General features: G+C 39.0%; 3 protein-coding genes across 3 annotated transcripts; all 3 read right to left on the bottom strand.

Moving 5' to 3' along the window:
* Positions 1 to 763: 763 nt before the first annotated feature.
* Positions 764 to 10,247, bottom strand: LOC134301879 (inter-alpha-trypsin inhibitor heavy chain H3-like). Its single transcript, XM_062986799.1, has 24 exons — positions 10,156 to 10,247; positions 8,828 to 8,991; positions 8,646 to 8,750; positions 8,392 to 8,554; positions 8,098 to 8,214; positions 7,805 to 7,927; positions 7,583 to 7,699; positions 7,272 to 7,440; positions 7,008 to 7,118; positions 6,698 to 6,879; positions 6,435 to 6,614; positions 5,762 to 5,889; positions 5,389 to 5,600; positions 5,245 to 5,256; positions 4,359 to 4,400; positions 4,182 to 4,214; positions 3,757 to 3,789; positions 3,617 to 3,652; positions 3,440 to 3,520; positions 3,247 to 3,345; positions 2,195 to 2,330; positions 1,960 to 2,108; positions 1,386 to 1,461; positions 764 to 951 (listed from the first exon to the last, which is right to left on the bottom strand). Exons 1-24 carry the CDS (start codon positions 10,228 to 10,230, stop codon positions 846 to 848), a joined length of 2,649 nt encoding a protein of 882 aa, XP_062842869.1. The 5' UTR covers positions 10,231 to 10,247; the 3' UTR covers positions 764 to 845.
* Positions 10,248 to 14,579: 4,332 nt separating this feature from the next.
* Positions 14,580 to 18,263, bottom strand: LOC134301887 (uncharacterized). Its single transcript, XM_062986811.1, has 11 exons — positions 18,163 to 18,263; positions 18,026 to 18,052; positions 17,888 to 17,908; positions 17,629 to 17,661; positions 17,497 to 17,520; positions 17,305 to 17,370; positions 17,112 to 17,210; positions 16,124 to 16,262; positions 15,885 to 16,033; positions 15,296 to 15,371; positions 14,580 to 14,767 (listed from the first exon to the last, which is right to left on the bottom strand). Exons 1-11 carry the CDS (start codon positions 18,167 to 18,169, stop codon positions 14,662 to 14,664), a joined length of 747 nt encoding a protein of 248 aa, XP_062842881.1. The 5' UTR covers positions 18,170 to 18,263; the 3' UTR covers positions 14,580 to 14,661.
* An 89-nt stretch (positions 18,264 to 18,352) lies between these two features.
* LOC134301882 (inter-alpha-trypsin inhibitor heavy chain H3-like) lies at positions 18,353 to 24,046 on the bottom strand. Its single transcript, XM_062986802.1, has 15 exons — positions 23,945 to 24,046; positions 22,568 to 22,731; positions 22,386 to 22,490; positions 22,132 to 22,294; positions 21,939 to 22,055; positions 21,616 to 21,738; positions 21,376 to 21,492; positions 20,844 to 21,012; positions 20,580 to 20,690; positions 20,253 to 20,434; positions 19,986 to 20,165; positions 19,718 to 19,845; positions 19,347 to 19,558; positions 19,150 to 19,161; positions 18,353 to 18,612 (listed from the first exon to the last, which is right to left on the bottom strand). The coding sequence occupies exons 1-15, from the start codon at positions 24,017 to 24,019 to the stop codon at positions 18,590 to 18,592; spliced, it is 1,881 nt and encodes a 626-aa protein (XP_062842872.1). The 5' UTR covers positions 24,020 to 24,046; the 3' UTR covers positions 18,353 to 18,589.
* Positions 24,047 to 25,471: the final 1,425 nt, after the last annotated feature.

Below are 25,471 nucleotides of genomic sequence, written 5' to 3'. Positions count from 1 at the left end.
CACCGTCTTGCTAAACCCATGCAGGTCAGAACCCCTCAGCATTTAAATCCACTGTGGGCACTGATAAACCCCTGTACCATGACAAATGTTGGCTGTTAAACTTTGCCTGGGTCACAATCAGGGCTTTTACTCTTGGTCTGAAGAACATCATGTCCCTTATTCCCAAAAACAGTTTGAACGGTGGAATCATCGATCACAGCTCACATTTCCATCCATCCACCCCGGAGTGTGAAGCATTTCTGACTTTTGATTTACATGGTGAAGTGTTACAGATTATTCCTAAACTCATGTGGCTTTATTCATTATAGAAGCATGTCAGTGTTTCATCTCGGTCTCGTTCACTTTACACAGATTTCTCCGGATTTTATGGATCTTATACTAATGTTATGGACTGTAGATGGTGAAATTCCTTTCAGTTGTGCATTGAGAACCATTTCTCTAAAACTGTTAAACTATTTGCTCATGCACTCTTTTGTGTAGCACAGTTTAACCAATATTTCCCAAGATCACAAACCTTCCAGTCCCACACTGATGCAGAATGTGTTGGAGATGCAGTTTTTAACAAAATACCCCTAAATAACTGTTTTATTTGCATGTCTTTGCATTTTTCACACTGTCCCAACCTGTTTGGAATGTATTGTGTATATTTAATAAACACAACATAATGTTCCCAAAAACCAGAGTTATTGGATGAAGGAACTTTTAATCAGTTCAGTTAAATTAAATGAAATAAAAATGAGTTTCGAGGCAAAACCAGGCAGGATGATTTCTAGCATTGTTTAATTACATTTTAAGTTTCAGAGAGCAGATCCAACAGCACTGAGAGTGATTTATTCAGCCTGGAACTATATAGTAAAGTCAGAAAGGTGCTTCTGCAGGACAAACTGGAGCGGTACAAGCCAGCATTCAACTGCGGGAGCGGAGGAGATCCGGTAATCAGTGGCTTTGCTCCTGGAATAAAAACAATAATAATAATAAAAATAATAATAATAATAATAATAAATCCACTTTAGCTTCAGGAACATCCATAAAAGATGCTTTAACTAAATCAGTCACTATTTTTTGTATGTAAATGAATAAAATGACCAGATTTATGGTGAAGCAAAGAGAAGTCAAGTAATAAAAGTTGGTATATATTAATTAAAGGTAATTAATATTTTTATTGTTAAGAAACGATGACGAGTGATTTGATGATATGATTAAATGCACCGATAATAAAGCTGATATTTAATCGTGCATGAAAACTGTAAACACTGAATATGTAATCATTTCAATCCATATAATTAATAATATATAATTAATAATAATAAATAATGACACTTTAGTGATGATGTAATAATCGTAACAGGCTTGATTATAAATCTTTTAGATCTCAGTAGACTTACAGTGATGCCACCACTTCTTCATTTCCAATTTTGATCCTTGATCCCGGTAACTCCTCATACTGCACGTTTCCTTTCTCTGGAACACCAAACAAAAATCACAGCATGTTTTAATGCCTGCAGTTGTTTCACATCCACGACTGTTTGTATTCCCAGTTTGTTTTGTTTTGTCACGTTTCAAACCCAGTTTGGTGTTGGGTGCTCATCCCGGGGTCGTCTAAAAACGAGGGTCTGAAGTTTTTACATGTTTTATACCTACAGCATTTACATTCTTTCAGAAAATAGATCAATTTCTGATACACTTGGCTTACATGAACAAAAGTATTAGGACAACTCTTCTGATTATCCAATTAATGTGTTTCAGCCACAACAATTGCAGGTTGTGTTAGCAATTAAAGACCAGCATCAGAATCCAATCATACCAGTACATGCCTGACTAAATGGACACAAATTCCCATACACAAATTCTTACACTTCAGTCTTCTCAGAAGAGCTCACACAGAGGTTGCTCTGTTTTAATATGGACGCTGGTACCTTGTTAGCATTACATTCTTATAGGCCTGTTGATAATTCTTACCCAGAATGCACGTTGGGCTATCGTTTGATGATTTAACATCAGGCCACAAGAACATGTCTCTGTCATGCTTGAATGACTTGATGGAGATGTTCACACATCCCACACTGACCAGTACTTCATTCATCTTCCGTTCTACGCTCATGTGTGCGCTGTGGAGAAACAACAAGTCACTTCTGTAATGTAAAATAGCTACAACATACCACTGATGTGGTCCAGACTGTTGCTCAATTCTTACCTGGTCCAGTCAGGCCCCCACAGATGGCCTGTGGTGATTTTATCACCCACCAAGTGGAAGCTGCGACTGGATCTTTTGTAATTAAACGTAATGACATCGAAGCCTTTCTTTGAGACCTGGCCGATCACCGAGACATCTGCACAGAGAGACACGACCAGGTTTTAACCGAGCAACATGCTAACAGCTAGAATGATCTTGTTTGAAACTCAAACATTGAAAGTTAAATAAATAAAACTGCTCACAGCACCTCTTCGGTCTAATGTTTATTAGTGTTTTGGTCTTTGATTATATTCTTCTGAACAAATATAAAACACAATGCTGTTTCTTCTCTTCTTTTTCATTTATTCTGACTGTACAGGGGATCTAAATGTGAGTGCTGATAGACTGTTTTCTCTAAAATCTTTCTTCATTAGAACTTATGTGAATAATTAAACATCCATCTCTGATTGGTTGATGCATAATTACTGGATAAACTGGAAACTGGATATTTATTTGCTTTGCAATAAGAGAAACGCCCTGTAATGTCAAATTCCGGTGCAAATACATCTCTACATGTCCAGAGTGGATCAAAATTCACGCTTTGCTGACCTCCTACAGGCGTTTTTTGAAGAATGAAAAGGATGTCTCAGACAGCCACACCAGGCTCGGTTCGAACCAAAGGTTATTAGGACGCATGCTGCTTCCACTTGGCCAACAGTGCCACCGTGCAGCCTGATTCCAAATCAGCTCCCTAAAATAAACGTACATCACCAACCTCCAACCATGAGAATCACCGTGTTATAGCATGTTGGATTGAAACTGACTGGGATTCGATCCCATCTACCATTATTGATCTGGTTTATTAAGTTTATCTAAATGTTTACATCAAACAGGTGGAAATACACAGAGCTAGCGCTGCTATTAGCAAGACATTTAGCATGTTAGTGTTTGTGAGAGGTCGGTCTGTTTCTCTGAAGATAAACGATAAACGAGTAAATGTGAAGTTGCTCAAATAAGCTATAAAGACGTCAGAACCGGGTCAGCTAACAAATGAACCTGATCATGATACTCACTTAAGTTGGGGCTGGACTTAATTCTGATCTTCTGCCCCACCGGAACGTCGTAACAGATCGACCTGGGCTGAGCAGAGATCAGGAACCTGGTGCTCATCACTGAGAGAGAAGGAAAAACAGTATACTGAGTAAATACTGAGTGAAATATCAAATAAACATGAATAAAATCTGAGTTTCAGAGTCTGATACCGACCGTTAGATTCTGGGGTAGGAAGAGCTTCTAAATCAGCAGTAACTGTGTGCAATGTGGCTGAGAATAACAGGCCTGCCAGAACTACAACGAGAAGAATCGGAACATCCACTGAATATGGAAACACAAACTGAGCTCCAGCAGATCAATCCAAATCCAAGTGTTAGGGATTTTACATACCTTGATGTTTTATAGCAGTTTTTAACACATTTGATTCTACACGAAACACATTTAAGGCAAAATCAGAATCATTTAGTGGTTAATAAAATATTAACTGCATTTATTTGTAGCTTGATTATCCTAAGTAGTGATTTTTATACCTGGTATAAAATGAGCCATGAGTCCAGTATATGCTGGTGTAAAAAAGAAAAAGAATAGTACATGTTAATGTAATGAAAACTGAACCGGCCAACAAGAAAAATCACATTATTATGTTATATGTTTTATTTCCCAATAATTTAGTGTTCTTGTCTATAAATAAAAAAGTAAAAACTAAAAGTTCTGTTTTCAATAAGGACTGTAAGTGACATGCTGATTTAAAAAAAATTAAAATAAATGTAATTAATTAATTAATAAAAATACCTTGATGTGAAAAGCTTATAACTAAAAATAGAAAACAGGGTTCAGTATGGTCCACACAATATCACGTACAGTCGGAACCTTTACACGCAAACTAACATCAGCAACATCAACTAACCAAGTAAAGTTATACAATCACTGACAGTTTAGGGGTTTACATGCGTACCTTTTTCATAAGAAGGTCCCGGTAAGGCTGTAACTACACAGTGTGAAACACAGGCAGTCGATGAGAAAAATCACGTTTAAGACACAATAATAATAATTTACTTAGACTATTATACTGAAGTAATGCTGTGGTACAGAATCTTTATAGCTGGATTATGATGAGTACTGATGTTTATACCTGGCATAGGAGGAAGAGTAGAGGTCCTGTATGCATGATGGACTGATGAAAACAACAGCACAACACAATAAATAAAAGCAGTCGATTTGTTTGCAGCTCTGTGATCACATCATTAGGTAACAGGTTATATTTATGAACTTTTCACGAGACTCATATCAAACATTTACGTTTCATTTTCAGTACACAGTATTTACAAATATAAACCACATTAATATGTACCTTATTACATTAATTATTATTATTATGACGTGATTCATTCATTTACTGATTTTAAAGCTCGGCTTTATCCTGTTCAGGGTCGCAGGGGGTCTGATTTACTGAGCAAAACGCCCCGGACAGGACACACACACACACACACACACACGCACACACTAGTAGCTCCAGTTATCCTGACTGCACGTCCTTGGAGTAGTGGGAGGAAACCGGAGAACACAGAGGAAACCCTCACAGACACGGAAAACATGCAAACTTCACACAGAAAGGACCTTGATTGTTCGCTCGAGGAATTTAACCCAAGACCCTCCTGCTGTGGGCACCGTGCCGTCCACGTTGTTTAGTATTATACAGAAAACTTCAACACAATTAACTTCAATTAACGTCTTAAAAGGCACATCATTTAAAATGATCTGTATTTTTCTTTGTAAACTAATAAATAAAACACATATTATTTGTCTGTTACTAAATAAAACATTTAAAAAGTTATTAAAATTAAATTTCTTTAATTATATTTGTTTTTGCCTAAATTTCTCATTTAAAGAAACTTGTGATTAAACTTCCACTAAAGTTTTCATCCTGCTAAGCACAAAGAACAAAACCAAACCTGCAACCACAGGCACAACTTTAATAAACAAACAAACAAATGAATAAATAAAGAAATAATATTTACCTGGATGTGAACCTGAAACATAAAAAAGAAAGATTGTGATCAATTCTGAGATTTATTTTTATATTTAAATATATATATATATAAATATATATATAAATATATATAAATATATATTTAAAAATAAAGCTGGGATATTTTTGCTACCTGCTGGAGACTTTACTATTTTATATGTGCTGCTGCCGGGTCTTAGTAATGGTTGTGACGCCCCTTCTTTGGGTTTGTGGGCGACCTGAGTCTCTCCCTCCTGAGGCTTGCTGACCACCATGGACGTGAGCGGGGTCACAAACTTGTACTTGAGCGAGAACTCCAGGATTTGTTTCGTGGCTGCTTCTTTCTCCTCTCCTTTCAGCGTCACTCTAAAGGTCCACAGATAACAAAAACACAGGGGAGCATCACGTACCCAACAAGTCTGAAACGAACGCTCCCACCACCCAGTCTGCACCCTTCCACTCTTCTACATCCAGGTTACACAAGGTGCATCCTTGGTACTCGGGTGGTGAAGGATGTGCTCACTCACTTTTTCTCCAGGAGCTGTTTGACTGTGAGGTACGCCCAGAGTCTCTGGATGAAATGTTCATGCTGTGGCAGAAGGTCGATCATGTCTGTGGTCAACACTGAGTCCTGGTACATCACGTTATCGTTTTTCTGAAATGAATAACAGGGATGAAAAGAATTGCAGTGAGAGTCGCTCACGCAATGAGATCATGATATCAGTCACTGGGGTGGGTAAACAGTGGGTAAACAGAACTACATTTTCTAGCATAACTGGGATTATTTATAGGTCCGTTTCGTGGCTCCACAAAGAGCTTTGAGCGTTGGTGGTACTGAACCGTTCAGAATTCCTAAACAGGCTACCAAACGCATCCAGCACTTTTAAACTCAGGTTGGCATGTATTAGGCACCAATCCATCACAGGCCGTCGAACACTCCCATCAAAACGGCATCCAATGCATCTGGAATGTGCATAAAACCAAAATACCTGGACAAACCCCTACACTGACTTGAGCTCGAACTCTTTACAGACTGTAGCAGGAGGTGAGATTTGAACCTAGACCCCTGGAAATATGCGTAAGCCAGAAAACCAATAGCCCAGATACACAGGTCTGCTCCTCTCAGGTTCCCAGGCTGATTCGTCCACCTCAACAAGGTCCATCATGATCTAATAAAAACCAGCGCACAGAGGATCTTACCGAGAAAGCGATGACCTCCGTTTGGCAGGTCTTCTGACTTTTATCAGCGATCTGACCAGCCACCACGATCTCTGAGGCGTTGTAGTACCGGTTGAAAATGGACTTGGTGAGGTTGTCTGCACAACTGTATTTCAGCTGGACATTGGTTAAGAGAGGCGTGGCCACTTCCTCATAGAAACCCTACCGGGTGAGAAGAAAAAGAACCCACGATGATGATGAAACGCGGATTATTAAGTAAACCACCGATGATGCCACGTCCCTACCTGCAGCTGGAGGTCGGCGTCCGAGTCCTCGTAGATCCTGCGAGCGAGGCCGGAATTCTCCAGGGCCATTTTATCCAGAAAATCAAAGTTTACGTCGTATCCAAAGCCCAAGCAGTATAGAGGGAATTTACCCCCGATGGCTTCCCTTATATTACTCAGAATCTGGTCTGTGTTTGTTTCACCTGTGGAGGATAGAAGCTGTTAGGAAAGGTGAGTCTTCCTTCCTTATTCCTATTTTTCCTTCCACGCCCCTTCTGATTACAATTATTATTATTATTGTGTGTGTGTGTGTTTGTGTGTGTGTTGGCACCTGAAGTGGGGTCTCCATCAGTCAACAGGATGAGGATGGAGGCGGTGCCCTCACGTGGGAATTGCTGTATCATGTCGACCCCTTTTAGCACCGCAGAATTGATGTCCGTGGCTGAGAGAGAGATTATTGATCATTTATTGATTATTAACACCACAGCAGAAGAAGAACAGCAGGTTATTTCACACCGTACCTCCAGACTGCAATTTTACTGCAAACCACAGTTAGTTTTTACACCACCAATGTTTTGATTGGTCAGAGCTTTACCTCCTTGCGCTACAATGTTCTGCACGAAGGTTCGAGCCTCTTCCAGTCTTGTCTCTGTGGCCGGCAAGAGTTCGTGTTTCCAGACGTCCACACGACTGTCAAAGGTGATCAGGCCGAAGAAATCCTCCTCACCAAGGTCTCCCAAAATCTTCAGCAGCGCAGAGCGAGTCTAAAACGTCACATAAAAGTTCTATTTACATTTGGTGGTCACATCCAATCAGTCCATCGCATTAACCCCTTTTACCAAGGGTAAAAAACCTCACATACTTTTGGCCACGTAGCTTTATGTTCTTGTATGTTCTGGTAGTTACCTGTGCCATTTTTGTGCCGTGCATGGAGCCGCTCCGGTCGATGACAAAGACCACATTTTTTGGGATGCGCTTAAGATTCGTGGGAGCAAAGTAGTGGACGAAGTAGCCGTTTGATATCTGGAAGTAAAAATACAGAAGAAGAACTGATGCCCTCACGTCCACTGTTTACATTCACAAGTTTGATTTTAATATTTAAAATTGTACGTTTATTAAAGTCAGAACCTGAAATTCTCCGCTGGGTGTTTGTCTCTTCACATCGTAGACAATGAGCAGGTCCTCGTTTAGTCCCTCTTCTCCACAACACTGGGTCTGCTGCTCGCGGGTGGGGTAGAACGTTACCCACGCCTGCAAAAACACGTGCACGGCTTAATTTAGTTCTTAGAAACATACACTTTTATTTTATTCTTCATTTATTCAACATCAGGAATGTGAGTGATGGGATCATTATAATCAACTGAGGCTTCGATTGTACCTACGAAGGTTCGGTTATTTAAATGAGATGATTTCATTCTCACCTCTTGGGTGGACGCGGCCTGAGTGCTGGTGATCGCGCTGGACAGATCTTCAGTCTTCAACCATCCTTTCACCTCCAGGAAGGACAAACCTGGACGCTCGTTTATGTAAACGTCAATCTGGTGGAAACAAAACCTGAACGTGAAATTAATAGAATAACCGTATATGCTCAAAAGTATTTGTACACCTGAGTATTGGCTCGCTGAGCGTCCCATGGTTATACCAGCCTCCACTCTTTCTGGGGGGTAAGACTGTGTGGATTTTAAAGTGTGTTAAAGGAAATATCTCTACGGTACCTTAAAATCTGCCACCGGCTGCATGGGCTGAGCGTTGATGAGCAGCTCGTATTGACCAAGTCGTCGCTTCAGCAGCTCCTCATAGGTGAGTTCAAAGGTCACTTTGCTGAAAGCGGCCACCGTCACTGAAGTTTTAAACTCCTCCAGACTCCGTCCTACTGAACTGAGACAGAACCACACCGTTATTGCTACTATAAAGGTAGAATTTTGTGTTGTTCTATTTTGAACAGGTCTGAATCTGGTCTGTGTGGTACCTGACCATCCCGGCACTTCCTCCTCGAGACACGGCCTCACTGTACTGCTGCTTCGCCTCTTCTTTCTCCTTCACCACGCTATCATAAGTCTTCCCGTCTATGGTCCTGAGGAGAAGACACGTTCAGATTTGGTGCGAGTTTGGAATACGAGGTGTTTTTTACACGTTGGTGGTTGAACTCACATTCTGAACCTGCTGATGAAAGCGTTCTTGGGGATTTTAACCTCGAAATGAATTTCTTTGGACTCATTGAGCCGGTTGGCCACGCGGCTGGTGATGACCGTAAAGGCGTAGCGGCTGGTCACAGTAGAATTGATGTGGAAGCTGTAGATGTCGACGTCTCGCTGCTATGTTGAGAAGAAAACAGAGGAATACCATTTAAATGAAAACAATTCTAGCTTGAAATTCTGTTTACAAATCTGACAAAACCAAAACTCTTGGACTTAAGTAAGACAGCGTGCTCAGTGGTGAATTACGCACCAATGGCCAGATGGGCGTCTACATATAGTCATAATCGACTGTATCTGAGGAGGTGGACGTGTCCTGTCATGTGTGACATTGGTGTCCTGTCCAAGATGTTTTGCCAAAACTGCACCAAACAGACAGACAGCAAGTATCTGCCCCCCTTCCCCAATATTCAATCAGGCTCAAAATGCCCCCCTCCAACATTCTACTGTAAGGATTTTAAATACACATATTCCACTCATGAGGTTTGCTTAATGCTGAACCTGTCATTGCTCCCATCTGTTGATTTGTTGATATGGCTGGAATGGCAGGACACCAAATACCCCCTTCACCCCCACAACCCCCCTAACCATGCCAAATGCCGCTTCGATCTGACTCATATTGACCATCGAGAACATACAAAAAAAGTCAAACAAATCGATCAGGGTGAACCTTCATTGTATAACCTTGTACAAAACTTTAAGTAAATTAATATTAAATAGACTAATTGCATAATGAACTTGTTATTAAAAAGTCCACATTAATATTTTACATTTATAACTTGTATACACTAACATTGTAATACTACAATTAAAAAATTGAAGTTAAAAAGTAGAGATTCTAATATTTAAACCTCAGGCGTCTATACATTTACATTGACATATAACTCTTCAGCTACTGTATATATTATATGGACAAAAGTATTTGGGCACCAGATCAGGAGAAACTGTGATTCCTTAAACTCTTTTAGACCATATTGTGTTAGCAGTGAATGTGTCCAAAACAACTAGGTTTCATGTTTAGAAGGTGTTTGGTGTGTGATTGTTAATATTTGGGTGACCAATCAGAAGCGTCTCTTTGTCAGGGAGTTTATATTATTATCAATGCTAAAATCTCACAGTGAATTTAAAAATAATCCAACACCTAAACCGATTCCTCGCAGAACCGAACCTGCACTTCAGAAACCTCAGCAAGGTATTAAATGTTCATTAGGACCGTGTGTTAAGATCCGTGTAAGATGTTCATGTCATGTTGGTGGAGAACCTTCTCATTCTCTCAGTTCTTACCTTTTCAACAGGGTCTGAGGTGACACAGATGAGTAAGAATCCCAGGACGGTTAGTAGGACCGTGGTTCGATCCATGGTGCAAACCTGTAAAGAAATGAGGTCCCTCAAATGCAAAGTGCTTTTAAACATCTCTGAAGACTCGACCATTCAGGCGTCCGTTTGGTCAGTGACCTCTGACGGTAATTCTGGGGTAAATAAAAAGTGAGTGGATTTACAGGAGCTCACCCACGTCTTTTATAACTGGATGATGATGTTCATGATGATGAACCTTGTGCTTAAGATTTCTCGTCTTTAAAGCCGTTATTGTTTCACACAGCTTTGAAAGTGGACCTTCTGAGTCCTCAGGTTTACCAACTACTCGCTTGACTTCATGAATTGGGCTGTCAGATAACAACCTGGAAACACTGCAGTAAAGTCAGTTTCATATTCACATATTCAGATTTCTATCTTCAATAGCTTTTAAAAGGTGCGTGCAATAGGTTTAATAATAGTTAATTATCGTTGCTGACATCCAAGACAAGCAGCTACAACTTAGTTTACTTCACAAATGTTTGTCTTCTGAAATCCACACAGCATGTTGTGGTCTACAAATTACAATACACAGTAAAAACACACAAGTGTAGCTCATATATGACTTACTAAACCTCTTATCCTGGTGATCTGCAGGCCTGTAATAAAAGGCTCTTGTGAAAATTCCAATCTTGTTGGTAATATATTGATTCAAAACAATATGAATTTAATTCCAACCCCTTATGCTACACCACATATATCGGTTAATTTATCTTTTATTTGGTCTTTTGATGAAATGACAGTGTTGCTCCATAATAAGAACATCTGCCTTCTACACAACTGGTGGCTTTAACATGAGCTGAATTCTGGTGGTAGATTTATTTCTGTGAATTTATTTAAATAGCTTTTGAACAACTGCTCATATTGCTAAAAAAAAACAAATTGTGTTTTATGAAAATAATCATTTTACATACTTCAACTCTTATATTGACTGTGATGTTTTATAAAAAAAATTTATTAAATAATTTCAACAACTTTTAAACGAGTTGTATTTAACGAGTATATAAGAGTTGTATTCTATCAAGTGTAACTCACATTACATACTACAACTCTTATACTGACACTGTCACCAATTATACAACTTGTTTTGGAGCAATATGACCACTGGTTTAAAAGTTATTGAATATATTTAATAAAAATCTGTTATTACTTACTACTTAAGTGTGACGGTATCAATACAAGAGTTGTAGTATGTAATGTGGGTTACACTTTACACTGTTTTGGAGCAATATGACAAATACTGTAAAACCTATTGAAATTATTAATAAAAATCTGTGTTTATTATGTAATAAAGGGTGACAGTTTCAGTATAGCAGGTGAAGTTTGTCTTCTGGCTTACAATTGATGAAGTTCAACTTGTTGTGGAGCGTTTTGAAGAATTGTTTGGAAGGTATTGATTTTTTTTTATTATTATTAAATTCTGTCAGCTTAATAAGGCAGTAATTAAGTTGCCAGTTTAAGAGGTGATGTTTGTCATGTTGGTTCCATTTGATTCACTTATTTTTCAGAACATTTATTCAAAAGCCACTGAAACGATTTCATTTCAAAAACCTCAAAAACCTCACAACAATAAACTAACAACATGTAGTCTGAGAGGTGTAAATATTGTGTAAAGCCTGTTTATTTATTATATCATAATTCGAAGCGATTATCTGTTAAAAAGCTATTAAAAGTATTTCCTAAAACAAATAAATGGTGTTAGTGCTTGAACCTTTATGATCTCTATCTGCTGCTGTTTCTGTGTTATGTGAGTGTTTAGACTCCCTGAGCTCCTGTAGCAGTTACAGAACAGTGTAAGCAATGTATTGTTTACATTGTGAAAAGCATCTATTACTAAACTGAGATGTAGTTGATTGTCTTGATTGCCAACAATGAGCAGTTACACAGATTAGCATTTTTGAACGCATCTTTTAAAAGCTATAATATACATATAGTGATAGACCTAACATAAAGATCTATTTTATTTGTGTTTTGACGTCTTTAAAAACAGGTCATTTAAAAGCGATAGAAAAGGTGAACTGTTATTGTGACTGATGTTTTATACGGTATGAAGGTGTAAACAGTATATACAGTGCCTTGCAAAAGTATTCAGCCCCCTTGAACTTTTCAACCTTTTGCCACATTTCAGGCTTTAAACATAACGATATGAAATTGTAATTTTTTGTGAAGAATCAACAACAAGTGGGACACAATCGTGAAGTGGAACGAAATTTATTGGATATTTTAAACTTTTTTTAGAAATAAAAAACTGAAAAGTGGGGCGTGCAATATTATTCAGCCCCCTTGCGTTAATACTTTGTAGCGCCACCTTTTGCTGCGATTACAGCTGCAAGTCGCTTGGGGTATGTCTCTATCAGTTTTGCACATCGAGATACTGAAATTTTTGCCCATTCTTCCTTGCAAAACAGTTCGAGCTCAGTGAGGTTGGATGGAGAGCGTTTGTGAACAGCAGTTTTCAGCTCTTTCCACAGATTCTCGATGGGATTCAGGTCTGGACTTTGACTTGGCCATTTTAACACCTGGATACGTTTATTTGTGAACCATTCCATTGTAGATTTTGCTTTATGTTTTGGATCATTGTCTTGTTGGAAGATAAATCACCGTCCCAGTCTCAGGTCTTTTGCAGACTGCAACAGGTTTTCTTCCAGAATGGTCCTGTATTTGGCTCCATCCATCTTCCCATCAATTTTAACCATCTTCCCTGTCCCTGCTGAAGAAAAGCAGGCCCAAACCATGATGCTGCCACCACCATGTTTGACAGTGGGGATGGTGTGTTCAGGGTGATGAGCTGTGTTGCTTTTATGCCAAACATAACGTTTTGCGTTGTGGCCAAAAAGTTCGATTTTGGTTTCATCTGACCAGAGCACCTTCTTCCACATGCTTGGTGTGTCTCCCAGGTGACTTTTTATAGATATCTTTGAGAAATGGCTTTCTTCTTGCCACTCTTCCATAAAGGCCAGATTTGTGCAGTGTACGACTGATTGTTGTCCTATGGACAGATTCTCCCACCTCAGCTGTAGATCTCTGCAGTTCATTCAGAGTGATCATGGGCCTCTTGGCTGCATCTCTGATCAGTCTTCTCCTTGTTTGAGCTGAAAGTTTAGAGGGACGGCCGGGTCTTGGTAGATTTGCAGTGGTCTGATACTCCCTTCATTTCAATATGATCGCTTGCACAGTGCTCCTTGAGATGTTTAAAGCTTGGGAAATCTTTTTGTATCCAAATCCGGCTTTAAACTTCTCCACAACAGTATCTCGGACCTGCCTGGTGTGTTCCTTGGTCTTCATGATGCTCTCTGCGCTTTAAACAGAACTCTGAGACTATCACAGAGCAGGTGCATTTATACGGAGACTTGATTACACACAGGTGGATTCTATTTATCACCATCAGTCATTTAGGTCAACATTGGATCATTCAGAGATCCTCACTGAACTTCTGGAGTGAGTTTGCTGCACTGAAAGTAAAGGGGCCGAATAATATTGCACGCCCCACTTTTCAGGTTTTTATTTCTAAAAAAAGTTTAAAATATCCAATAAATTTCGTTCCACTTCACAATTGTGTCGCACTTGTTATTGATTCTTCACAAAAAATTACAATTTCATATCGTTATGTTTAAAGCCTGAAATGTGGCAAAAGGTTGAAAAGTTCAAGGGGGCTGAATACTTTTGCAAGGCACTGTACATCAGACTATATTCTTTAGTTAGTTATTTGTTGAAAGATGTATATGTATATATATATATATTACTCTTGGTCTGAAGAACATCATGTCCCTTATTCCCAAAAGAAGTTTGAACGGTGGAATCATCGATCACAGCTCACATTTCCATCCTTCCACCCCGGAGTGTGAAGCATTTCTGACTTTTGATTTACATGGTGAAGTGTTACAGATTATTCCTAAACTCATGTGGCTTTATTCATTATAGAAGCATGTCAGTGTTTCATCTCGGTCTCGTTCACTTTACACAGATTTCTCTGGATTTTATGGATCTTATACTAATGTTATGGACTGTAGATGGTGAAATTCCTTTCAGTTGTGCATTGAGAACCATTTCTCTAAAACTGTTTGCTCATGCACTCTTTTGTGTAGCACAGTTTAACCAATATTTCCCAAGATGATCCACACTGATGCAGAATGTGTTGGAGATGCAGTTTTTAACAAAATACCCCTAAATAAATGTTTTATTTGCATGTCTTTGCATTTTTCACACTGTCCCAACCTGTTTGGAATGTATTGTGTATATTTAATAAACACAACATAATGTTCCCAAAAACCAGAGTTATTGGATGAAGGAACTTTTAATCAGTTCAGTTAAATTAAATGAAATAAAAATGAGTTTCGAGGCAAAACAGGGCAGGATGATTTCTAGCATTGTTTAATTACATTTTAAGTTTCAGAGAGCAGATCCAGCAGCACTGAGAGTGATTTATTCAGCCTGGAACTATATAGTAAAGTCAGAAAGGTGCTTCTGCAGGACAAACTGGAGCGGTACAAGCCAGCATTCAACTGCGGGAGCGGAGGAGATCCGGTAATCAGTGGCATTGCTCCTGGAATAAAAATAATAATAATAGTAATAATAATAATAATAATAGTAATAATAGTAATAATAATGATAATAATAATAATAATAATAATAGAAATAATAATGATAATAATAATAATAATAATAATAATAATAATAATAATAATAAATTCACTTTAGCTTTAGGAACATCCATAAAAGATGCTTTAACTAAATCAGTCACTAATTTTTGTATGTAAATGAATAAAATGACCAGATTTATGGTGAAGCAAAGAGAAGTCAAGTAATAAAAGTTGGTTTTATATTATTTAAAAGTAATTAATATTTTTATTGTTAAGAAACGATGACGAGTGATTTGATGATATGATTAAATGCACCGATAATAAAGCTGATATTTAATCGTGCATGAAAATTGTAAACACTGAATATGTAATCATTTCAATCCATACAATTAATAATATATAATTAATAATAATAAATAATGACACTTTAGTGATGATGTAATAATCGTAACAGGCTTGATTATAAATCTATTAGATCTCAGTAGACTTACAGTGATGCCACCACTTCTTCATTTCCAATTTTGATCCTTGATCCCGGTAACTCCTCATACTGCACGTTTCCTTTCTCTGGAACACCAAACAAAAATCACAGCGTGTTTTAATGCCTGCAGTTGTTTCACATCCACGACTGTTTGTATTCCCAGTTTGTTTAGTTTCGTCGTGTTTTAAACCCAGTTTGGTGTTGGGTGCTCATCCCTGGGTCATCTAAAAACGAGGGTCTAGTTTTTACATGTTTTATACCTACAGCATTTACATTCTTTTGGAAAATAGATCGATTTCTGATACACTTGGCTTACATGGACAAAAGTGTTAGGACAACTCTTCTAATTATCCAATTAATGTGTTTCAGCCACAACAATTGCAGGTTGTGTTAGCAATTAAGAATCCAATCATACCAGTACATGCTGTTCTGTCTAAATGGACACAAATTCCCATACACAAATTCTTATACTGCAAAGTCTTCTCAGAGGAGAAGCTTTTGTTCTACAACCTGAAAAGGTTTTAATAGCATTTGTTTATAAAACAAACATCGGTACCTCATTGGATCTACATTTTTATAGGCCTGTTGATAATTCTTACCCAGAATGCATGCCGCGCTATTGTTTGATGATTTAACATCTGGCCACATGGACATGTCTCCATCATGCTTGAATGACTTGATGGTGAAGTTCACACATTCCTCACTGACAAGTAGTATATTCGTGAAATATATTAAGCTCACGGTTTTGCTGTGGAGAAACAACGTCACTTAGTTAGTGTGAAATAGCTACAACATACCGCTGTGTTTGAACAGGTCCTGACTGTTGCTGAATTCTTACCCATCCGTACTGTACAGGTTTATAGTACGATGTGTGTTGATTATATCATCCTTGAAGGTGAAGTTCCAAGTGGATCTTCTGGTATTAACTATAATGGCATCGAAGCCTTTCTGTGAGACCTGGCCGATCATCGAGAAGTCTGCACAGAGAAACACGACCAGGTTTTAACCGAGCGACATGCTAACGGCTAGAATGATCTTGTTTAAAACTTAAAACATTGAAGGTTAAATAAATAAAACTGCTTTAAAAGAAACCAGTCACAGCACCTCTTCAGTCTAATGTTTATTAGTGTTTTGGTGTTTTATACTCTTCTGAATGAATATAAAACACAAAGCTGTTTTTTCTCTTCTTTTTCATTTATACTGACTCTCTATTTCCTTGGCTGCTCCCATTAGGTGTCACCGGCGGGTCGTGATCCACATTATTGATTTGGCACAATTTTTACGCCGACTGTCCTTCCTGACACGACCCTCCATATTTATCCGGTTTATGCATCCTAGCAGCCGGGTACCTATAGGACAATTCAGTGTCTCCAGTTAACCTGGCTGCATGTTTTTAGACTGTGGGAGTCCTGTGCAGACTCCACATAGCAAGGACCCAGACCGTCCCACCTGGGGATCGAACCCAGGACCTTCTTGCTGTGAGGCGACAGTGCTACCCACTTAGCCACCGCGGCGCCCTTATTTATACTGACTGTACAGGGGATATAAATGTGAGTGCTGATAGACTGTTTTCGATCGACTGATAGATCCCATCTACCATTATTGATCTGGTTTATTAAGTTTATCTAAATGTTTACATCAAACAGGTGGAAATATGCAGAGCTAGCGCTGCTATTAGCAAGACATTTAGCATGTTAGTGTTTGTGAGAGGTCGGTCTGTTTCTCTGAAGATAAACAATGAACGAATAAATAAGAAGTTTCTAAAATAAGCTATAAAGACGTCAGAACCGGGTCAGCTAACAAATGAACCTGATCATGATACTCACTTAAGTTGGGGCTGGACTTAATTCTGATCTTCTGCCCCACCGGAACGTCGTAACAGATCGACCTGGGCTGAGCAGAGATCAGGAACCTGGTGCTCATCACTGAGAGAGAAGGAAAAACAGAAAGAGAAATAAATGCTGAGTAAAATATCGAATAAACATGAATAAAATCTGAGTTTCAGAGTCTGATACAGACCGTTAGATGCTGGAGTAGGAAGAGCTTCTAAATCAGCAGTAACTGTGTGCACTGTGGCTGTCACAACTACAACAAGAAGAATCGAAACATCCACTGAATATGGAAACACAAACTCAGCTCCAGCAGATCAATCCAAATCAGATCAGAATTAAGTAATATTGTGTTTAATAAAATGTTGGGGATTTTACATACCTTGAACTTTTACTGCGCCTGATTCTACACGATGAGAAACACATTTAAGGAAAAATCAGAATTATTTACTTGTTAATAAAATATTAACTGCATTTATTTGTAGCTTGTTTATCATAAGTAGTGATTTTATACCTGGTATAAAAGGGGAAACGAACATACTATGCACTGGTGCAAAAAAAAAAAAAAGATTAGTACGTTAATGTAATGAAAACTGAACCGGCCAACAAGAAAAGCGTTTAATTTTCTGCCGCTTTCTTAATCACATTAAGGTGTGTGGAATAAGTGACATAAAAATTAAGAGTTCTGTTTTCAATGATGAATGGAAGTGACATGCTGATTTATCAAATAAAGTAAATAAGTTATTAATAAATTTATTAATTAATAAAAATACCTTGATGTGAAAAGCTTGTAACTGAAAATAGTAAACAAGATCATGTACAGTCAGGATCTTTACATGCAAACTAACATCAGCAGAACTAACAAAGTAAAGTCATACAATCACTGACAGTTTAGGGGTTTATATGCGTACCTTTTCTATGAGTGGGTCTTGGCCGGGCTGTAACCACACAGTGTGAAAACGTCACGTTTAAGACACAATAATAATTATTTTCTGATTAATATACTGAAGAAATGCAGCTGGATTATGATGAGTACTGATGTTTATACCTAGCATAACAGGAAGAGCGGAGGTCCTGTACGCATGATGGACTGATAATGAAACAACAGAATAAATAAAAGCAGTCGATTTGTTTGCAGCTCTGTGATCACATCATTAGGTAACAGGTTATAATAAAGAACTGGCGTTAGGCCTTAATATCACATTTATGAACGTTTTGTTAGCTTTATAAGACTCATGTCAAACAAATACGTTTTATTTTCAATACACAGTATTTACAAATATAAACCACATTAATCTGTACCTTATTACATTCATTATTATAATTATGACATGATTCATTCATTTACTGTCTCTTTTAGCTCGGCTTTATCCTATTCAGGGTCGCGGTGGGTCTGATTTACTGGGCGAAACGCCCCGGACAGGTTACCAGTCCATCACACACACACACACACACACACACAGCATGTCCTTGGACTAGTGGGAGGAAACCGGAGCACCTGGAGGAAACCCACACAGACACTGAAGAACATTTACATTTACATTTTCAGCATTTAGCAGACGCTTTTATCCAAAGTGACTTACACTGTGACTGTGACAGTATACAGTCTAAGCAATTGAGGGTTAAGGGCCTTGCTCAAGGGCCCAACCTGAACCGGACCAGTACCTTAACCACTAGACTACAGCTGCCCTACACATGCAAACCTCTTGCTGTGGGCACCGTGCCGTCCATGTTGTTTATTATAAAACAGGAAACTTCAACACAACAGGGAACGTTTATTCAATTAACCTCACAAAACAGGTGCATTATTTAAAATGATCTGCATTTTTCTTTGTAAACTGTAATAAATAAAACACATATTATTCATTTGTTACTAATTAAACCATTTGTGATTAAACTTTCCATGAAGGTACAAATTCTTTAACTAAATATATTTCCATCCTGCTAAGCACAAAGTATAAATCAAAACCTGCAACCACAGGCACAAGTTTAATAAACAAACAAACAAATGAATAAATAAAGAAATAATATTTACCTGGATGTGAACCTGAAACAGAGAATAAAAGAGATTGTGATAAATTCTGAGATTTATATTTAATAAAAAAATTGATATTAATTGGACACACACAGAATCTCACAGAGTCACAGAGTAAATAAATGTGTTTAAAACCCCAAACATACAACCACACAGCCAGAAAGCTACAAAAAATAAAGCTGGGATATTTTTGCTACCTGCTGGAGAGTTTGCTATTTTATATCCGCTACCGCCGGGTCTTTCTAATGGTTGTGACGCCCCTTCTTTGGGTTTGTGGGCGACCTGAGTCTCTCCCTCCTGAGGCTTGGTGACCACCATGGACGTGAGCGGGGTCACAAACTTGTACTTGAGCGAGAGCTCCAGGATTTGTTTCGTGGCTGCTTCTTTCTCCTCTCCTTTCAGCGTCACTCTAAAGGTCCACAGATAACAAAAACACGGGGGCATCACGTACCCAACAAGTCTGAAACGAACACTCCCACCACCCAGTCTGCACCCTTCCACTCTTCTACATCCAGGTTACACAAGGTGCATCCTTGGTACTTGGGTGGTGAAGGATGTGCTCACTCACTTTTTCTCCAGGAGCTGTTTGACTGTGAGGTACGCCCAGAGTCTCTGGATGAAATGTTCATGCTGTGGCAGAAGGTCGATCACGTCTTTGGTCGACACTGAGTCCTGGTACGTCACGTTATCGTTTTTCTGAAATGAATAACAGGGATGAAAAGAATTGCAGTCAGAGTCGCTCACACAACGAGATCATGATATCAGTCCAGGCTGATTCGTCCATCTCAAAAAGGTCCATCATGGTCTAATAAAGGCCAGCGCACAGAGATTCTTACCGAGACGGCGATGACCTCCGTTTGGAAGGTCTCCAGACTGTTGTCAGCGATCCGACCGGCCACCACGATCTCTGAGCCGTTGTAGTACAGGCTGAAACTGGACTTGGTGAGGTTGCCCGCGCCGCTGTATTTCAGCTGGACGTCAGTTAAGAGAGGCGTGGCCACTTCCTCGTAGAAACCCTACCAGACCAGAAGAAGAAGATGATGATGATGGTGATGATGAAACGTTGATTATTAAGTAAACCACCGATGATGCCACGTCCCTACCTGCAGCTGGAGGTCGGCGTCCGAGTCCTCGTAGATCCTGCGAGCGAGGCCGGAATTCTCCAGGGCCATTTTATCCAGGAAATCGAAGTTCACGTCGTATCCGAAGCCCAAGCAGTACAGAGGGAATTTACCCCCGATGGCTTTCCTTATATTTCTCTGAATCTTGTTTGTGTTTGTTTCACCTGTGGAGGACAGAAGCTGTTAGGAAAGGTGAGTCGACTTAATTCCTTCCATCTAAAGTTCCACCATCTATCCTTCCTTCCAACATTCCTACTTACACTATATGGACAGAAGTATTGGGACGCCCCTTCTAATTATTATTGTTACCTGAAGTGGGGTCTCCATCAGTCAGCAGGATGAGGATGGAGGCGGTGCCCTCACGTGGGAATTGCTGTATCATGTCGACCCCTTTTAGCACTGCAGAATTGATGTCCGTGGCTAAGAGAGAGATTATTGATCATTTATTGATTATTAACAACACAGCAAAAGAAGAACAGCAGGTTATTTTACGCCGTACCTCCAGACTGCAATTTTACTGCAAACCACAGTTAGTTTTTACACCACCAATGTTTTGATTGGTCAGAGCTTTACCTCCTCGCTCTACAATGTTCTGCACGAAGGTTCGAGCCTCTTCCAGTCTTGTCTCTGTGGCCGGCAAGAGTTCGTGTTTCCAGACGTCCACACTACTGTCAAAGGTGATCAGGCCGAAGAAATCCTCCTCACCGAGGTCGCCCAAAATCTTCAGCAGTGCCGAGCGAGTCTAAAACGTCACATAAAAAAATATCTGGAATCGTCTGGAAGCCTGGCTACAATTTTACAGAGGGGGTGTGGTGACCAAATATTTGAACTGCCATTATGCAACACCCCACCAAATAAAATAACCCCTGGTTTCAGGTTGACTGCAGGGTGGCCAGATATTCAGAGTCAGAGGTGCATGTTTAAGATAAAGGGTGAAAAAGTCATAGTTTTTATTAAAGCTAGAATCTGGCAACCCTTTCCAGAAGTGGCTCAAGATTAGATGATTTGGAGTTTCTTCTGTTCCTCAAATTTCTCATTACTACTTTAGATATGCCACATACTTTTGGCCACGTAGCTTTATGTACTTGTGTGTTCTTGTAGTTACCTGTGCCATTTTTGTGCCATGCATGGAGCCGCTCCGATCGATGACAAAGACCACATTTTTTGGGATGCGCTTAAGATTCGTGGGAGCAAAGTAGTGGACGAAGTAGCCGTTTGATGTCTGGAAGTAAGAATACAGAAGAACTGATGCCCTCACGTCCACCGTTTACATTCACAAGTTTAATGTGACTAATATTTAAATTTGCAGTAAAATTGTGGTGCTGGTCATAAATAAAGTCAGAACCTGAAGTTCTCCGCTGGGTGTTTGTCTCTTCACATCGTAGACAATGAGCAGGTCTCCGTTTAGTCCCTCTTCTCCACAACACTGGGTCTGCTGCTCGCGGGTGGGGTAGAACGTTACCCACGCCTGCAAAAACACGTGCACAGCTTAATTTAGTTCTTAAAAATATAAACCTTTATTTTATTCTTCATTCATACAACATCAGGAATGTGAGTGATACTGATACTGGTACAACTACTGACTGCTTATAATCCATTATAATACGTCGAGGCTTTGATTGTACCTACGAAGGTTTGGTTATTTAAATTAGATGATTTAATTCTCACCTCTTGGGTGGACGCGGCCTGAGTGCTGGTGATCGCGCTGGACAGATCTTCAGTCTTCAACCCTCCTTTCACCTCCAGGAAGGACAAACCTGGACCCTCGTTTATGTAAACGTCAATCTGGTGGAAACAAAAGTAGATGTAAATAACAGGAATCACCGTATATGCCCAAAAGTATTTGGACACCGTACAGTACCTTGAAATCTGCCACCGGCTGCATGGGCTGAGCGTTGATGAGCAGCTCGTATTGACCAAGTCGACGCTTCAGCAGCTCCTCATAGGTGAGTTCAAAGGTCACTTTGCTGAAAGCGGCCACCGTCACTGAAGTTTTAAACTCCTCCAGAGTCCGTCCTACTGAACTGAGACAGAACCACACCGTTATTGCTACTATAAAGGTAGAATTTTGTGTTGTTCTATTTTGAACAGGTCTGAATCTGGTCTGTGTGGTACCTGACCATCCCGGCACTTTCTCCTCGAGACACGGCCTCACTGTACTGCTGCTTCGCCTCTTCTTTCTCCTTCACCACGCCATTATAAATCTTCCCGTCTATGGTCCTGAGGAGAAGACACGTTCAGATTTGGTGCGAGTTTGGAATACGAGGTGTTTTTTATACTTTGGTGGTTGAACTCACATTCTGAACCTGCTGATGAAAGCATTCTTGGGCATTTTAACCTCGAAATGAATTTCTTTGGACTCATTGAGCCGGTTGGCCACGCGGCTGGTGATGACCGTGAAGGCGTAGCGGCTGGTCACCGTAGAATTGATGTGGAAGCTGTAGATGTCGACGTCTCGCTGCTTTGTTGAGAAGAAAACAGAGGAATAACATTTACTAAAATTCTATCTTGAAATTCTATTTACAAATCTGACAAAACCACCGAAAAACTCTTGGACTTAAGTTAGACAGGGTGCTCAGTGGTAAATTACGCACCAATGGCCAGATGGGCGTCTACATATAGTCATAATCGACTGTATCTGAGGAGGTGGACGAAGACTCACGTGTCCTGTCACGTGTGACATTGGTGTCCTGTCCAAGATGTTTTGCTATAACTGCACCAAACAGACAGACAGCAAGTATCTGCCCCCCTTCCCCAATATTCAATCAGGCTCAAAATGCCCCCCTCCAACATTCTACTCAAGAATTATAAATACACACATTCCACTCATGAGGTTCGGTAATGTTAGGACCTGTCATTGCTCCCATCAGTTGATTTGTTGATATGGCTGGAATGGCTTTAGAATGGCAGGACACCAAATACCCCCCACCCCCACAACCCCCCTAAACATGGCAACTTCCGCTTTGATCTAACTCATGTTGACCATCCAGAAAATACAAAACAAGTCAAACAAATCGATCAGGATGAACCTTCATCCCAACATTGTATAACAGCTTCAGTGACGTTTGTGCAAAATTTCAAGTGTATTAATATTAAATAGAATAATGAGCTGAGAATGATTTCTTTTCAAAACGTCCACATTAATATTTTGCATACACTAACATTGTAATACTACAATAAAAAGTTTACGTTAAAAAGTAGAAATTCTGATATTTAAACACTTCAGGCGTCTATACATATACATAACATATAACTCTTCAGATATGCACTATATGGACAAAAGTATTGGGACACCAGACCAGGAGAAACTGTGATTCCTTAAACTCTTGCTGCAGTGTTAAAAGCTTATCATATTTATACCATATTGTGTTGGTAGTGAATGTGTCCAAAACAACTACATTTAATGTTTAGGACGGGTGTCCACATACTTTATTAATATTTTGATGACCAATCAGAAGCGTCTCTTTGTCAGGGAGTTTATATTATTATCAATGCTAAAATATCACAGTGAATTTAAAAATAATCCAACACCTAAACTGGTTCCTCGCAGAACCGAACCTGCACTTCAGAAACCTCAGCAAGGTATTAAATGTTCATTAGGACCGTGTGTTAGGATCCGTGTAAGATGTTCATGTCATGTTGGTGGAGAACCTTCTCATTCTCTCAGGTCTTACCTTTTTAACAGGGTCTGAGGTGACACAGATGAGTAAGAATCCCAGGACGGTTAGTAGGACCGTGGTTCGATCCATGGTGCAAACCTGTAAAGAAATGAGGTCCCTCAAACACAAAGTCCTTTTTAAAACAGGCGTCCGTTTGGTCAGTGACCTCTGACAGTAATGCTGGGGTAAATAAAGTGAGTGGATTTACAGGAGCTCACCCACGTCTTTCCTATCTGGAGGATGATGATGGTGATGATGAACCTTGTGCTTAAGATTTCTCGTCTTTAAAGCCGTTATTGTTTCACACAGCTTTGAAAGTGGACCTTCTGAGTCCTCAGCTTTACCAACTACTCGCTTGACTTCATGAATTGTGCTGTCAGATAACAACCTGGAAAAACTGCGGTAAAGTCGATTTCATATTCACATATTCGGATTTCTATCTTCAATAGCTTTTAAAAGGTGCGTGCAATAGGTTTAATAATAGCAAATGATCGTTGCTGACATCCAAGACAAGCAGCTACAACTTAGTTTACTTCACAAATGTTTGTCTTCTGAAATCCACACAGCATGTTGTGGTCTACATGCAGCCGTGAGCACAGCGAGTGTTAAGCGACCATCTACAGATTACAATACACAGTAAAAAACACAAGTGTAGCTCATATATGACTTACTAAATTCCAATCTTGTTGGTAATATATTGCTTTAAAACAATATGAATTTAATTCCAACCCCTTATGCTACACCACATATATCGGTTAATTTATCTTTTATTTGGTCTTTTGATGAAATTACAGTGTTGCTCCATAATAAGAACATCTGCCTTCTACACAACTGGTGGCTTTAACATGAGCTGAATTCTGGTGGTAGATTTATTTCTGTGAATGTATTTGAATAGCTTTTAAACAACTGCTCATATTGCTCCAAAATAAATTGTGTTTTATGAAAATAATCATTTTACATACTTCAACTCTTATATTGAATGTGATCTTTTATAACAATTTTTTTATTAAATAATTTCAATAACTTTTAAACGAGTTGTATTTAACGAGTATTTAAGAGTTGTATTCTATGTACTGTAACTCACATTATATACTACAACTCTTATACTGACACTGTCACCCTTTATTACATAATAAAAACAGATTTTTATTAAATATTTTCAATAACTTTTAAACGATTGCTCATATTGCTCCAAAACAGGTTGTATTTTATCCAGTGTAACCCACATTACATACACCTCTTATACTGACACTGTCACCAATTATACAACGTGTTTTGAAGCAATATGACCACTGGTTTAAAAGTTATTGAATATATTTAATAAAAATATGTTATTACTTTGTAATAAAGTGTGATGGTATCAATATAAGTTGTAGTATGTAATGTGGGTTACACTTGATAAAATATAACTTGTTTTAGAGCAATATAGACAAATACTTTAAAAGTTATTGAAGTTATAAAATAAAAATCCGTTTTTATTATGTAATAAAGTAATGTATTGTTTACATTGTGAAAAGCATCTATAACTGTAGTAAACTGAGA

The sequence above is a fragment of the Trichomycterus rosablanca genome, chromosome 24 (genome assembly GCF_030014385.1).
Source record: "Trichomycterus rosablanca isolate fTriRos1 chromosome 24, fTriRos1.hap1, whole genome shotgun sequence".
Lineage (NCBI taxonomy): Eukaryota > Metazoa > Chordata > Actinopteri > Siluriformes > Trichomycteridae > Trichomycterus > Trichomycterus rosablanca.
The sequence above is the reverse complement of the archived record's forward strand: the minus strand, read 5'-3'. Positions and strand labels throughout refer to the sequence as shown.